The sequence below is a fragment of the Saccopteryx leptura genome, chromosome 9 (genome assembly GCF_036850995.1).
Source record: "Saccopteryx leptura isolate mSacLep1 chromosome 9, mSacLep1_pri_phased_curated, whole genome shotgun sequence".
NCBI classification, from domain to species: domain Eukaryota; kingdom Metazoa; phylum Chordata; class Mammalia; order Chiroptera; family Emballonuridae; genus Saccopteryx; species Saccopteryx leptura.
This window is the reverse complement of record NC_089511.1, coordinates 60,386,352-60,403,153: the sequence shown is the minus strand read 5'-3', so window position 1 is coordinate 60,403,153 and position 16,802 is coordinate 60,386,352. Positions and strand designations below refer to the sequence as shown.

Here is a 16,802-nt window from a genome sequence, read left to right as displayed (position 1 = left end):
AATTTCTTATGAAGCATACCACTAAAAATCTATTGCTAATAATAAAGGAACAACATTTGGGTATTCTGTATTTTTAACAAAGTAATGAATTAGGACAGATGGTGCAGCAGTATCCTTGTCATAGTACCTCTCCTCTCACTTGCACTCAGACTGTTCCCTGAGTGGCACGAGAAAGTTGGGATTATAGCAGGGGTCCCCAAACTTTTTACACAGGGGGCCAGTTCACTGTCCCTCAGACAGTTGGAGGGCCGGACTATAAAAAAAACTATGAACAAATCCCTATGCACACTGCACATATCTTATTTTAAAGTAAAAAAGCAAAACGGGAACAAATGCAATATTTAAAATAAAGAACAAGTAAATGTAAATCAACAAACTGACCAGTATTTCAGTGGGAACTATGCTCCTCTCACTGACCACCAATGAAAGAGGTGTCCCTTTCGGAAGTGCAGCAGGGGCTGGATAAATGGCCTCAGGGCTGCATGCGGCCCGCGGGCCGTAGTTTGGGGACCCCTGGATTAAAGTAATCACATGTTAACCCACCAAACTTTTGAGATCATGCCTTCCAGGGAAACCACAAAATATATAAAGAGGCAGTTTCACACAAAAAGGCATACAAATGACCATAAATACATGAGAATATCTTACCCTCACTCATAGTCAAAGAAATATTAATTTATTAATTGGATAAAGAATGAGGTCTATTCTTATACCTATGAGTTGAGGGAAAAATTTAAAGAGCAGAAGAAACTGAAATTTTCCTACGGTTGGTACAAGTGATAGTTGGCTGCACCACCTTTGCAGAACATTTTAGCAGTAGCTGTTAAAAATGAATATTTTACAAATTTTAATTTGGCAGTTCCACTTCTAATAATTCATAGTACATGTATGTTAGAAGAGAATGCGAAAACAGTATATAGGAAATCCAACATAAATTAAAATAATACTTTTTTTAAAACCCGAAGGGAACCTAAATATGTACCAATTAGGAAACCTATTTAATCCGCATTGCTATAATTATATCATACAATAAAATACTATGTTGCTTTATTAAAAATGAAGCAAGACTATACGTGCTGATACAGAAACACGCTCTTAGTATAATGTTATCAGCAGTTTATTCTGGGAATTAGGAAGGAGCTTTACTTTTCACTTTATACCCTTCAGTACTGTTGGGGAATTTTATTATGAGGACTGATTTTTTTATAATAATATTCTTGAGGCTAGTTAAGAAAGAACTGCGGATTTGATAACCAAAGAACGAACATTTGGCAGATGTCAGGCAGTGCCTCTCTTCCCAGCGGGCGTGTAGCTTGTCTGAGTGCGGTGCCTGGGGCTGAGGTCAGGTTCACACAGGGTCTGACAGTGGGGACCGGGGTGGGGGAGGTGGGGGAGGGAGCATTGTTGGATAAGAGAAAATCCATTCTCGTTTTTGGATGGAAATCCTAAATAATAGAAATGCCCTAATGAAAGGGATGCCATGGTGCTGTTTCTGTCTGTGAGGGACAGGTAGTCTTCTTTTTTTGACTGGGATGTACAGATCACTAAATATCTCTCCTTTAGAAGCAAGCGTGTCAGCCCAGCTTCCTGCTGATAGATCTGAACTGCCTTGTAAACTTAGCATCATAACTCACTTAATTCTCTGGCATTTTTTTAAGCTTTCAAGATCCAAGAGAGGCACTACAGCTAAGAAAATTAGTATGTGAGATCCTCAAAAAGTAATTCAGTCTTTTGACAAAGGTTATATTTTTAAATATTTTTACGTCTTTATATTAGCTTAATTTCATGTTATCTTTTTCAGTACCTATAAAAATACAATAAATAAATTTTTTATATAAATTTTTATTAATCTTAATGGGGTGATATCAATAAATCAGGGTACATATATTCAAAGAAAACATGTCCAGCTTCTCTTGTCATTCAATTATGTTGCATACCCATCACCCAAAGTCAGATTGTCCTCCGTCACCTTCTATCTAGTTTTCTTTGTGCCCCTTCCCCTCCCCCTTCCCCTCTCCCTCCTTCCCTCCCCCACCCCATAACCACCACACTCTTGTCCATGTCTCTTAGTCTCATTTTTATGTCCCACCAATGTATGGAATCATGCAATTCTTGTTTTTTTCTGATTTACTTATAAATCAGAAAATAAATGTTAAATAATGTTAAATAAATGTTCTTAAAACAAGTCACATTCACATCTTCATGAGGGTTGCTGGTGCCTCACTACATAAATAAAAGCTATCCGACTCGAGATGTTTGACCATTTGATTAAATTATTATCTCTTTTGGATTGCTGGTATTAGAAAATAAATGGAACCAGCAAGAAATAAAACATTTTATTGACAAAGTGTTCTAAATATGATACTGCTCTCTTATTAGAATGATATTGTCATATTTATAGACGTCTGTATTTACAGAACAAACAGTAGGGGGCAATTAGAGGATCATTTAGATGGCAAATATTTAACAGAATTTTTAATTCATTAAATAATGCGATATTGCCAAGTTTCTTTAATACATGGTGTGTGTGTGTGTATGTGTATATATATATATATACATACACACACACACACACACCCCTTGAATATATGGATCAAATCTTTGGCATGATTGTGGTTTTTAAGCTATTTCTATGTTACTATATACTGTATATTATGTATATCTGTTCCATATATATCTCCCATCTCTTGTTAAGATTTTCAAAGCATTAGATTAATGTATAGGATGTACAAGAGTAGGTTTACAGTTGTAATAAAAATAAATAATACAATAATTAATAATAATCATACAAGAATAAGCTTAGTGTTTTGTGTACTCACAACTGTAAACCTACTTTCCCCACACTGTATTTGTTCACTTATTCCACGAGTTCAGCCCGGTGCCAGACACCCCACAGAGAGGTGACGTTACTCAGAGAGCTTCTGTCACTGTTTCTTTAGCATGAATTTTTCTGTTCAAAAGAACGGCACAGAGCAAACCCAACTTTTTAAACTCAGTTTGGAAACAAAGTCTGCAGCTGCTAATTTTAGTTCTTACCACCTTAGAGCTGGAATCTTTGTGTCTGTCTTTAACTGGCTTATGCAGGCAGCAGATTCTTTTTGATGATGCTAATCATCTCAGTTAGAGTTTATTTATTTATTTATTTATTTTGGTGCATTTCTCTATGTATGGGCCCTGTGAATTTAAAAAGTTATATCCGGGAAAATGTAGCCATTTAGTTTTGCTCTGGAACAGCAGTGGGCTGTCATTTCTACCCATTAGTTTTTATCTAGGTTTTAACTCTTAATACACAGTTTTTTTCTTTTAGCACTCTATCCTTTTTTAAAAAATGTATTTTTTTCTTTTTATTGTGGAAGTAATGTAGTACATAAATAAGACAGTGTAATAAAAGTCAAAAAGAGGAAAAAGGCACTATTGTTTTTCCCTAGAGATAACATTTTGTCTATTCACCCGTGTTTTTTGTTCATGTACACAACACACACACAGTTATCTTTATGAGAATGAGATCACATATTCACATGGTTATACAGATTACTTTCTCATAACGTTAAATTACACTTTGAACTTGATGTTCTTACATGTAAACCAAGCATACCATTTTGGTAATATCTTGGTTGCAAACCGTTCTCTGCTCTCTTACTTCTGGCTGCTTAGAACATCTTTCTGGTTACATTAATGCTCGTCCTTTTCCTCTTTTGGCTTTTCTTGGAAATGTTACAATGTTAGAACTTAAGCTAGATCTCAAAGCATGGAGAATAGAGAGAATTTTTATATGTAGAATGAGGAGGAGGACATTTCAGGGTGTGGGAACCAGCAGAGTATAGATGCGAGGGTAGGAATAGTCTCCACGTCCACAGTTAAGGAGACTGGCTGGATGACAGGATTTATGTGAGAGGAACCTGGGCAATATTGTCTGTTAGGTGCATTGTGACCACTATGTTCCACATCCTTGAATTGAGAATGTGCTGCTTTGCATTCAGTCAAACAAGCGATAAGAGCCTTATCTATTTTCCGGCAAGGAAAAGAATGAGGGAAGTGGTCTTTTACATACACAAGACACTGGTAGGCAAGTAAGTAGGTTTTCTCTCCCCACCTTACAAAGGTGTTTCTATTACAGTAGTCCTCATTTTATACCACAAGGGCCTCAGAAATAAAATATCATTCCCCAAATAAAGTAATAAGTAACTTACTTGCCAATTCTCTAGTAAAAATAATTTTTAAATATTCTTTGGAGTATGGTAATGAAAGCATTTCGAAAGGAAAATTTGTGAGCCAGCCTAGGATTTTCCTCTGTGTTATTTATTCTACAGTCAAAGGCACTAGATCACCCACAAATCAAATACCCACAGTGAGATCTGTAGCTGTCTCCTCTTTGTCAAGTCCCAGAGTAATACAAAATGTACAAATGTGTATATGTGAGTTTATTACAGTCATATTCTGCATGGTCCCTGTGCCTGCTTCCCTCTTTAGTCATAGAAGCCGAGAGTACTTTATGTTGACCTTTCTTAAAACAGCGATGATTATAGTTTATGAATTCACATACCCTAATTGAGTACCCGGTATCTGCTAGGTATAAGCAGGAAGAGTAATGAACCAGATAGGCATCTCCCTCAATTTTAAAATATCAGTGGAAATTTTTATAGCATAATGTGATCCTTTGAAAAATTAACCTGGATTTAACCTGAAATGTTATTGTTTTCACTGAGATTTTATGGATATTGAAATTATGGCATTTTTTATTCTTTATATAATACTTTTGTATATTTTCAAATTTCCCCAATTAATGTATGTCACTTTTTTAACATTTTTTATTTAATTAATTGCGTTTACATAGATTCTAGGGTCACCCCGAATGCCTCCCCCCTCCCCCCTATTCCCTTCAACATCTTTCCTGCCCCCATCCCTACAGCACCCTCCCCCCTCCCTTCAGGTTTATCCCATCATATCATCCCCTTTCCCTCTGTCCTCTTTTCCTCTGGTCCCTTTGATCCCTCCTCTGTCTCAAATCCATTCCTCAATTCTCATTATTCCTTGGATTCCTCAAATAAGTGAGGTCATATGATATTTTTTTTTTCTGCCTGGCTTATTTCACTCAACATAATAGTTTCCAGGTTCCTCCATATTGTTGCAAAAGGTAATATTTCCTTCTTTTTCATGGCCCCATAGTATTCCATTGTATATATGTACCACAGCTTTTTAATCCACTCGTCCACTGACGGACACTTGGGCTGTTTCCAGATCTTCGCTATTGTGAACAATGCTGCCATAAATATGGAGATGCAACTGAAAAAAAAGAAATGTATGTCACTTTTTAACAGAAAGAAAACCCCATAAACTTATTGCAAGTTTCTTATTATTTTCTGCTTTGATCTATGTACCTTTGAAAATGCCTTTTCATATATATGTTTACTTACATATATTCGCTTTACTAACCCTAAATGCAGATTGACACTTGATCACCTTCTTATTTGTTTACCAAAAAGAAAGCATGCATTGGAACCAGTCTTGACCCACCCATTTATTTACAGGATGGCTTCACACCGTTGGCAGTGGCTTTGCAGCAGGGTCACGACCAAGTTGTTTCACTCTTGCTAGAAAATGACACTAAAGGCAAAGTGCGTCTTCCAGCTCTTCACATCGCCGCCCGAAAGGACGACACGAAAGCCGCTGCCCTGCTGCTGCAGAATGACAACAACGCAGACGTGGAATCCAAGGTGAGGCACAGGGGCACGTCCGTGTTGCAGCCAGCCAGCCTGTGTCAGCATCCTGGGAGATGCTGGGTCTCCCTTTTGGCAAGCTTAGGCCAAACATTCAACCTCACTGGAAGGGATAAAAAATAAGTGTCCCACATCAGCCAATCGGAGCACACCCCCCTTTGCCTGTAAAGCTAGGAAGTGATTGCAGAGGCCGCCCTATGCTTGCTAACAGAGAGGCCAACTCAAAATTGAGCTATAGGAACCTGATACGTAGTTTTATTCCTCATAATAAACTTGTAATGTATGTAACACTTCAGCTCAGACATTAGGGTGAAAAATTATGAAATGCTAACAACAGCGTGTACAAATCATCCTTTGGTTGATATGTGAGATGACAGGCAATGCACTGAGAACTGATCAGCTGTGGAGAGCATGCCAGCAGCCAGCGTCCCGGCCCCAAATCCCTGCTGTGCTCACACGTATTCCTGGAGTTTCTGTGAAGGGAAGGTGGCGATCGGAGTCGGCCCTCATGTAGCCCTTCATTCAGTCTAGCTGTCTTTCTCTGCCTCCCGTGCTGCCGTCAGAGCTGCCATCCTCATTACGTAGCTGCCATGAGCTTTCTGCAATCCACATCACCAACAGCGAACTAACCGTTCATTTTTTCCTCCTCTTTGCTTCCAAATGTGTTAACCTAGATGGTGGTGAATAGAACAACAGAGGTACATATATATATATACATATACATATAATCTATATCTGCATCATCATTTTCCCCTCCCTTAGTGCTGCGGCCTCATTTCTTTCCCTTCTTCTTTGCATCGCCTTCTGTAGGCTAGATACCTGCTTTCTACCCCCGCCCCCAAAGTAGCATGTGCCAGAGAAGACAGTAGTTTGATTACCAGGGCTTTCTGCAGCTGAACCCAGTCTTTGAAAGGAGGAATTGAGGAATCCTGGAAACTTAAGAGTATTGCTATAGAGGTGTGTGAGATGAAGAGTTCCGACAGTTTAGATGCTCACTGGCTCTATCAAAAGCTGCAGACAACCCTGTCATTCTACTCATCTAGGACGGATTCCGTAGAGTTCCGCATGACACTTACCCTCAGGGGTGTCAGCAAAAGGAAAGTTACCTCACAATGGTACCAATATGACCCACCCTTCCACAAGAGTCAGTAAAATAGCTAGCATGGCTAAGAAGCTTGCTAACAATTTAGAATGGCATCTAGCTCCTATAAGGTTTCAATCTTTGGGGACTAAGTGAATCGCTGCATGTTTTAGCATTTTGTAAGGAAGTAAAATGACCCTGGTATGAATGATCCAGAAACACGTGTTATCAAATAGGCATTTGCTAATAAAAAGACCAACTTGTGGATGCTTTATAGAATACCATCACCCATTACACAAGACCAATTAATTGTAGTGTACCTTTTCCCCCAAATTGCTTTCATCATCATAATTCTACCTTACATTGAATATATAAAATGAATTGAATTTTGGCAGAGTATCAATGAACAATTCTGTCAGCAGTAATAAAACAGTTGATAGTAATTGAACTTCTATGAGCTGTCATGATTTTTGTTGTATTTTAACTTTCTGAAATGTCGCCACTTTCACGTACTACTCCCAGATTACTAAAACTGCTCAGTCTTCACCCTTGTTTCCTTCCTGGCTGTTCTGCTGCCTACAAGTTTGGCATTTATTTAAAGCTCTGTGAGCATTTGGCACTCGCCGAAAGAAACCTAGTACAGAATTGAATGTGGACTTCGGCATATTTTGCTTCCTGATTTTTATTTGGGCAGGGCTATGGTATTAACATGTCTGACAAGGGGCCAGAAGGAATCAATTAAATGTCTGCTGTGTTTTCTCTACAGAGTGGCTTCACCCCGCTCCACATAGCTGCTCACTATGGAAATATCAATGTAGCCACATTGCTGTTAAACCGAGCAGCTGCTGTGGATTTCACTGCAAGGGTAAGAGCACGCTGCAATGTGACATGCCTTTAAAGCATTTGAAATGATTCGTAACCTTCCTCTCCCAGCATGAGGGGGAGGTTGAGACTGACTCTTTTGCTTTTAAACAGATGTGCCTGTTTCTTACAGGAAAAGTAAACCAAGATGCGGTGGGGGGGGGTAATTAAATATATATGTGAATAAATGGAAGAGGTGAGTCAAGTAATCATGATTGGAAGCTACAAACTTTTCCCCAGGTTGAAATATCTGAGACTATTAGAAATTGGTTAAGTGGCAACCAACAGGTCTCTAGATCAGAATCTTGACCTTGCAAGTGGGAATGTGCTGGAATATCTATCTGGATGAGGCCCAAACTTCAGAACCCAAATAACAGAGGTCATCTTTTGCTTTGTTTTCTGTCCCCAACAAACTTGCATAATGGGAAACAAGATTCTGTAACGTGAGTAAGCTCACCTTCACGGAGAAAGGAATTTGCGGCATGTGTATCACTGGACAGCAGTGAGGACATGTGACCAGAGTCATACTGCTCTGGTTCAGTGCTAAGCTTAATCATCATAAACATCATTATCGTCAGAAGCAGAAATGGAGTCAGAAACAGATTGGTGCAGTGGCTTTAAGTGTGGACTCGGAATTTATTTGCCCTTGGTTCAAATTTTGATTTTAACTTTTCACCAGTTTCCTCACTTGTAAGATAAAGTAATATAAATTATGATATAAATCATAATAAAATAATGTTATCATTCCTTTATTGGGTCAGTATGAGAACTTAAAAGAGTGTATTAAACATTTGGCTGCATCGGTCATAGCCTTCTCACTGACAGCAGCAGTGATTTTGAACACAGTATTTGAAGTATATATTATTTTTGCTGAAATGTCACTTGTTACAGGAGAAGTGGGACTAGATCACATCGGGAGATGGGGCATAACAGCAGCAGTAACAGTAAGAGCATCTTTGAAGGAATTATTGGGTGGCAGATGCCAGGTTAAGCATTTTTGTCCAGGAAAGTGTTACTTATGCCTGTTTTACTTAAACCAAGGCTTAGAGATAAGAAGTAGCTGGTCCAAGGTGACAACTAGCAAATTAGAAAAGGCGGGATTTCGGTGCCAAAACTCTTAACCATGTCAGTATTTAGTCATTAGGTAACCTTAGGGGTTCATTCTTCTTTTCCATCTTATTAGTCCTATCTTCTACCCTATCATAATCAGCATGCTAGCAGCCTTTATGGTTTAAATGACTCAGAGTGCCAGTCGGCTCACGTCTAGACTCTAGAGCAGTGGTAGTCAACCTGGTCCCTACCGCCCCTAGTGAGCGTTCCAGCTTTCATGGTGGGTGGTAGCAGAGCAACCAAAGTATAAATAAAAAGATAGATTTAACTATAGTAAGTTGTTTTATAAAGATTTATTCTGCCAAACAGCAAAAATCCGACATAAAGTACTTGGTAAGTAATTATTATTATATGCTTTAACTTGCTGTAACTCTGCTTTATAAATTTTATAAAGTAAAGTTACTTCCCTACTTTATAAATCACCATTACTGTGGAACCAGTGGGCAGTTAGAAAATTTTACTACTAACAGAGATACAAAAGTGGGCGGTAGGTATAAAAAGGTTGACCACCCCTGCTCTACAGCTTTGTTCTCACTACATTAGCTGCATCCTTGGGCTTCAGGGACAAGGCAGACCTGAGGCCTAGTTTGAGTCCGGGCTCCTGCAGCTTGAGCATAGAGTTGCTAGCTTGAAGCCTGAAGTCACTGGCTTGAGCAAGGAGTCACTGGCTCAGCTGGGGTCCCCGGGTCAAAGCACATATGAGAAAGCAATCAGTGAACAACTAAGGTGCGCCAGCTATGAGTTGATGCTCCTCATCTCTCTTCCTTTTTGTCTGTCTGTCCCTGTCTGTCCCTCTCTCTCTCTTTCTCTCTCTCTCTCTTCTGCTTAAAAAAAAGGATTAGTGGAGACCTCAGATGAATGTTGTTAATTTTGCCTGAGTTAGCACATACGAGTTAAAATAATCACATTGTATTGTTATTTAAACTCATTAAATTGCAAACTTGTTACTGGTTTGGAAAGCATTATTAATGAGGCCTGATAGCATTCTGAGCTGAAGGCCGTGGTTGAATTTGATTATACTTTATAGGCTGCCTGTACTATGCTTCCCTGTGCAGCTGGTGATTGATGACTTGCTTTAAAGGTGTCAGAGAAGAACTCGTCTTCATAAAGAGTTTAAACTAAAGCAACTGCTGGTTGCCTTGAGAACCCCATTCTGGTGCCAAATCTCTAGTAATCCTATTGCATAATCATAATCACCCAGCATCTATACTTTTTTTGTACTCCGGAGGCCTCTCCGTTCCCAATTTCACTGGGGTCTTCCCAGCTCACAACCCTCAAGAATGCAACAGAGGCCTGACCTGTGGTGGCGCAGTGGATAAAGCGTCGACCTGGAAATGCTGAGGTCGCTGGTTCGAAACCCTGGGCTTGCCTGGTCAAGGCACATACGGGAGTTGATGCTTCCAGCTCCTCCCCCCTGTCTCTCTCTCCTCTCTCTCTCTGTCTCTTTCTCTCTCCTCTCTAAAATGAATAAATAAAATTTTAAAAAAAAAGAAAGAATGCAACAGAAACTGCGGGTAGAGAAGTAAGATACCCTGATCACAGATGAGATCAGCTTTTACCTGCTCAGAACAATGGAGGATTATTAAGCTACACTGCTAAGAATTAGCTACAAATCATAACCATAAATCATATGCTTCAGGAACTGGGTTTAGATAGAGATACTAGTTAAATGGTTAGAGATAAATTAAACAACAGCCGCAACCTTTGTCTTAGGGGCCTGTGATTTCTGTTTCCTGGCTGTGACAGATCAGTGAAGAAGGGCAAATACAGTCTTGTAGTTCTTTGTGAGTGGAGGGCAGGACCTATGGCTGCCTGCTAACAAAGAGAGCTGGGGACTAGGGGCAAGGCCAAGGCCACAAGTTCTGGAATCATTCTCTGCATTCAGGAAGCGTGCATTTCTGAAGCAGACACGAGGAAGACATGAACACGGTGTGGCTAAAGGGAGTACACAATAAAACGAATTGCTTTCTATGCTGCTTTGTAGGGCTAGCTAATTTATGCAGCAATAAAGCAGATGCTAACCGGCGGAGAAAGTTATGGTAACCGGTTCTACCATACTGACTTCAGATTCTTCTTATGATGTCAGTTTCGATTTTTGTATTGTCACTTTGCTATGTGTGTGTAAGGTATTCTGTCTGACATCTTAAATATTTCCTTCTGGATTACCCTTGAAGACCTGTTCAGCCTCACAGGTCTGCTGTGGGGAGTCTGAGGAGCAGCTGCTGAATGCTGCAATGCAGCATCAGCATTCTTCATTCTCTGAATTGAGTCTGCTGAGATGGCATTGACACTGAATTTATGCATGACCCCTGCTCACTTAGCAAATCATTCTCGCTCTCTTGGGGAAGAGAAGGTAACCAGGGCACGCCAGAGCTGCTACTGAGTATCATTACAGTAAGGAGTGTTGATGCGCTAGAAGCCCAAATTATATTATGTGGATGGCTGTAGAGTCCCTTTCATTGATTGAAGAAGATAGATTGATACTTTGCTGGCTAAGACTTTTTTCATCAAACATAATGGACCACCTAACTTAATTTTCACTCTTGTCATTGACCTTTCTATTTTGAAGTAGTATTATTCAACTCCCATTTGGGGAAGATAATTGAATAAAATATCTTTTTTTGGTCTTGTTATTTAGTACTTTTTGGTTTTGCTCTCAAAAGATTAGGGATTTGTATGTTTTAGTGCTATACCTCATTTTGTTTCTGAAAGGACTTTAGGTAGTTTACAAATTAAAATATACAAAGTAAGACACATAAGAATGAAACTGAAAATGTAAATGTTACCAGCATCTGGAATAAGCCAGTAAATACCACCAGAGAATAAATTTAGGTCTTAGGGACTTTGATATATGTAATGAAAAGGAAATCATAGTTATATCATTTTTATTTTTTGGCAAAATAAATCTTACAGTTATCTATAAAGAGAATTTTGTCTGTGTTAAATAACTCAAATGTGATTTTTATTATGTGAATTTTTCTATTAAGAACAGTGAGAACCCTGGCCAGTTGGCTCAGTGGTAGAGCGTCGGCCTGGTGTGCGGAAGTCCTGGGTTCGATTCCTGGCCAGGGCACACAGGAGAAGCGCCCATCTGCTTCTCCACCCCTCCCCCTCTCCTTCCTCTCTGTCTCTCTCTTCCCCTCCGGCAGCCGAGGCTCCATTGGAGCAAAAGATGGCCCAGGCGCTGGGGATGGCTCCATGGCCTCTGCCCCAGGCGCTAGAGTGGCTCTGGTTGCAACAGAGCGACACCCCGGATGGACAGAGCATCGCCCCCTGGTGGGTGTGCCGGCTGGATCCCGGTCGGGCGCATGCGGGAGTCTGTCTGGCTGCTTCCCCGTTTCCAGCTTCAGAATAATACAAAACAAAACAAAACAAAAATAACAGTGTAATTGTGGGGTGGGAGACAAGGGAAGAAGGGTATAGGGGAGATAAATAGTGATGGAGGAAGACTTGACTTGGGGAGGTGAACACACAATATGGTGTACAGAGATATGTTCTATGGTTGAGCACCTGGAACCTGTATAATTTTGTTAACCAGCATCATCCCAATAAATTCAATTTTACAAATTCAGTCAGCCAGGAAGCTCCAATTGTGAAAACATCAAAGACCCTGCCTGTTACATAATAAGTGCTCAATAGATGTTCATTTTTCCCCTTTCTTCTGTAAGTGAAATTTATAGTAATAATCATTTAAGGTAGTTATAATTTGAGTATTTACGAAGTCCCAGCTTCTTTCTTAATCATTTTGTGTGTGTTATCTCAACATTCTTATGAGGGCTAAAGAGGAAGTGTAATGAAATACACTGTTCATACCCTGCTCTTCCTCAGTTTTAGGACTTTGAATTCCTAAATGACAGGCCTGTGCATTATTACACCCTTTAAATTCCCAGTACTTAGCATTGGAAAGGTCTCAATATATAGTTATTAAATTCAAGAGTGAAGAAATAACTTCCAGTCTTCTTTATCCACTGTACTTGGTGTATGACCAGTAGTTGCGGCCGTTCACATGCAGGTTCCCATTGAATTTGGACAGATGGTAAAGAAACAGTGCATCCAAAAAATGGTGAGCCATTCCTTTATTAAAGTGTTGCACCAGCCAATGAGCAACACACAAGGTAAAACACACTTCCCTCTTCATTCAGAGCATACAAAGCTACTGACACAACCAAGAGAATCTTCTCTGGTTCCTGTAAGGTATTTTTCCCCGCCCAGAAGGAAGGAAGGGGCCTGGAGCGCCAAGCCAAGTGTGGAATAACAAAAAGGCTTTATTCAGTACAGAGCGCGCATCCCGCCCGGCAAGGTTCCCTGGCCCCGAGGTAAGATGGAGGCCAGGGAAGTTGCACAAATTAAACCGCGTGGGAGATATTTAAAGGGGTCCCTCTAGGGAAGTCGAGCTAACATGACATGATGAAATCCCACTGGCTGGTGGACAGTCGCTTTTTTCCAAAGGGTTCCTGTGAAGCCTCCTTTAGCGTGCTTGGTTGTGGGCGGTCCTAGCCAAAGTTCGCGGGTCTGGGTTCCCCACGTGACCATCCCCCATTATCCACTGACCTTACAGTTCCTAATCAAAAGCCCCACCAGTTCCAAAGCCTCTCACCTCTGGTTCCTATCTGCCAACATGGCTTTTTACTCTACAAACCTGGCTTCTCTCTCTTTCCTTGCCATCTTGGCTTCTCCCTGCTCTCATTCTGAAAAAATGGCTTCTTCCCTTTCTCCTTCTCCTCCCCTTTTAAAACTTCTGGTGCATGGCCTGACCTGTGGTGGCGCAGTGGGATAAAGCCTCGACCTGGAACACTGAGGTCGCCGGTTCGAAACCTTGGGCTTACCCGGTCAAGGCACATATGGGAGTCGAAGCTTCCTGCTCCTCCCCCTTCTCTCTCTCTCTGTCTCTCTCTCTCACTCCTCTCTCTCTAAAAAATCAATAAATAAAATATTTGGGGGGAAAAAAAAAAACTTCTGGTGCCAAAACCCTTCTTCCAGTAAACATTAGCATAACAATGGCCCTTCCCAAGCAGGAAGATAATTAACAATTTCACAGATCACATACCTAGAGCTGCCCAGTGCCATTTTTAACAGTAAAAGTGAGCGAACTCAAAAAACATAAATTTTACAAACTCATTTGACCAACACCTGGGTACCCAGACCTATTTAAACCTTCTTTGCTCAAGTCTTTCAGAATTTCAGAGAGAGCGTCACCTGGCATTAGGAAACTGCTTCCAAACTGATGTCACTGAGATAGAAAATCTGCATGAAGGATTCTAATAGAGGAATTTTAGATCGGTGCACCAAACCCAAGTATGGAATGTCAGATGGTGAGGAGCAAGTTTATTTAAGCAATGGAGAGACTTGGTTTTTAGCAGTGTCCATCAACTTATAATCTTCCGGAAATAAGCCCAATGACTACAGACTCTATAATCTTCATACAACATCAGGTTAGTTAAATCTTTCACAGGCTGGTGATTGAAAACCACTGATGAAAATGACCCTGGAAGACAAGCCTAGAACAAAGGTCTAATTACCGGGGGCTGCAGCCAAGCCTTGTTCACCCAAGGGTGTTTTAAGCAGGGCCTCAGATGTGTGGTTTCAAGACCCAATCAAGGCTACCACCAGAGGGTGCTAAAAAGGACATAGCTGCCTGACCAGGCAGTGGCGCAGTGGATAGAGCGTCGGACTGGGATGCGGAGGACCCAGGTTCGAGACCCTGAGGTTGCCAGCTTGAGCGTGGGCTCATCTGGCTTGAGCAAAAGCTCACCAGTTTAGACCCAGGGTCGCTGGCTCCAGCAAGGGGTTACTCAGTCTGCTGAAGGCCCGTGGTCAAGGCACATATGAGAAAGCAATCAATGAACAACTAAGAAGTCGCAACATGCAACAAAAAACTAATGATTGATGCTTCTCATCTGTCTCCGTTTCTGTCTGTCTGTCCCAGTCTATCCCTCTGACTCTCTCTCTGTCTCTGTAAAAAAATAAATAAATAAAAAGGACATAGCTACTCAAACACGAAGAGACATGCATCACTCATGTGTGAGTGGGGCTGACTTTTGTAATGGTTTTATAAGGGCACTGGGCTTCTGGAGACTTTACTTACATCTGTGTGGTGGTGACACTGCAAATATATTTTTCAACATGTTTTTTCCTCATTATATAATTTATTTTTTAAAAAACTACAATAAAGCCAAGAAAGAAAATAAAAACCACCCATAACAGTTCTTTTATGGGATCTGTGTTGGCCCTCACCCAAAGAGGTGAAATGTCTTAAGTTACAGCAGCGTAGAGTGAGGGAAGAGCCCTCAGATGCATTCTGGGCCCCTGGCTGTCGTCCTGGCTGCATCATCAGTCACCTGCAGGGTCCGAGAAAAGTTCCTTCTTCACATGGCCTGCAGCGTTCCTAACAGCATGTGTGAGAGATTTCAGTCCCACTACAGTCATTTTAATATTTACATATCTGTCCTTAAGAAGACCAAATACACACATGAATATTTTTTAATTGACTCAAATTGTCAAATATAGATTTATCTCCTTGTATAAGGCTCAACAGCGTTAATGGTAAGACAGTTTTAAGATGAGTTACATAACCCTTCTTTGCAATGAAAACGGGGATTTGAGAGCCTTGGCAAAGGAATGAGAGTTATGGGAAAGTAGCTATGTGGCTACTGCATTAACCATATTCTTGTTGCCATGGTGATTTTTACATCTCAAGGGGAACAGAACCAGTAAGTGGCGGGCAGATTGGTGGGGGATACACCTTTTATAGAGAGCTTGCCCTAAGCTTGCCAGACAGTCTCATTTCTGCCTTTTGCATTCCGTTCCCTGAATGCCACATCAAAAAAGAATCTCTTACATAATCTTTTTAAAAATGATTTTATGTATTGATTTTTAGAGAGGATTGAAAGAGAGGGAGAAAGAGAAAGGGGTGTGGGGAGGAGTGGGAAGCGTTAACGCGTAGTAGTTGCCTCTCGTATGGGCCTTGACTGGGCAAGCTCTGGACTTGGAACTGGTGACCTTAGCAATCCGGGTTGATGATCTTTCCACTGCTCTACTGCAGGTCAGGCTCTTGCATAGTCTTAAAGGAATATACTAATCTTACATTTGTAAGCACATTTGAACTCACTAACAGCTTCCTGTGTGTTGTGGGATCTATGCAGGCCCTCGCCCGAAGAGGTGAAGTGTCTAAGTTACAGCGGCGTAGAGTGAGGGAAGAGCCCTCAGGTGCATGCGGGGCCCCTGGCTGTCGTCCTGGCTGCATCAGCAGTCACCTACGGGGTCCGAGATAAGTTCCTTCTTCACATGGCCTGCAGCGTTCCCAACAGCAGGAGAGAGATTTCAGTCAGCCCTTGCCCTCTGCCTGACGGCCTTGTCTGTCAGCGATGGAGGCAGCCTTTCTCTTCCCTTGCCGTCCACAGTAGGGAGTAGGTCTAGGACAGTGTCAGATACTCAGTGTAGCAGTCAGACTGCAGGGGTCCCACACGGGCCCTGCAACTCACTCTATGTGCTCTTTGACAAGTTATTTATGCTTCAGCATTATCATCCATAGAATGGGCCCAATAATACCTAGTGCATAATCATTGACATGACTGTGTGCAATAATTTATAGAATTTGCTTAGCATGGTGTTTGGCACAGAACACCTAGGCAAGGGCCACAGCTATGTTTGTGGTAGTTGTTCCTGCTTTCTCCAGGAGGGGACCCATCATTATAAGACACATTGACCTGTAAAGCGTGACGTGTGAAGCAGGTGGCATGGCGGCAGCTCTGTAGAGTACTTCTGGAACTAGTCAGAAAGGTTGCTTCCCAGAATGTTGCAGTTATATTATTTGTAGTGGTATTTGTCAACTTGAGAAGGTCAGCCTTTAAGAAACTGTTTGGGGTTTGTTGAGGCAGTAAGAAACTTAATTAAAAAATCATAGAAATTGGAAGGTGCGTATTTCTCTTTGTTTCACTTTTCCTCTTTAGTATGTGCTGTGCTTCCTGTAGTGCTGCTCTAGAAGTTTTAAATTTTTTAATGACCCAAATAAATTCTATAAATTCTGTAAAGAT

At 41.0% G+C, this 16,802-nt stretch overlaps 1 protein-coding gene across 23 annotated transcripts in view; it reads left to right on the top strand.

Annotated features, from left to right (window-relative positions):
* Positions 1–16,802, top strand: part of ANK3 (ankyrin 3) — a 755,326-nt gene that overhangs the window by 519,581 nt on the left and 218,943 nt on the right. For all 23 annotated transcript variants that reach the window (XM_066348428.1, XM_066348429.1, XM_066348430.1 and 20 more), the window contains 2 exons: positions 5,529–5,714; positions 7,565–7,663. In XM_066348428.1, the coding sequence (XP_066204525.1) occupies positions 5,529–5,714; positions 7,565–7,663 (285 nt within the window). The remainder of the gene's footprint in view (positions 1–5,528; positions 5,715–7,564; positions 7,664–16,802) is intronic.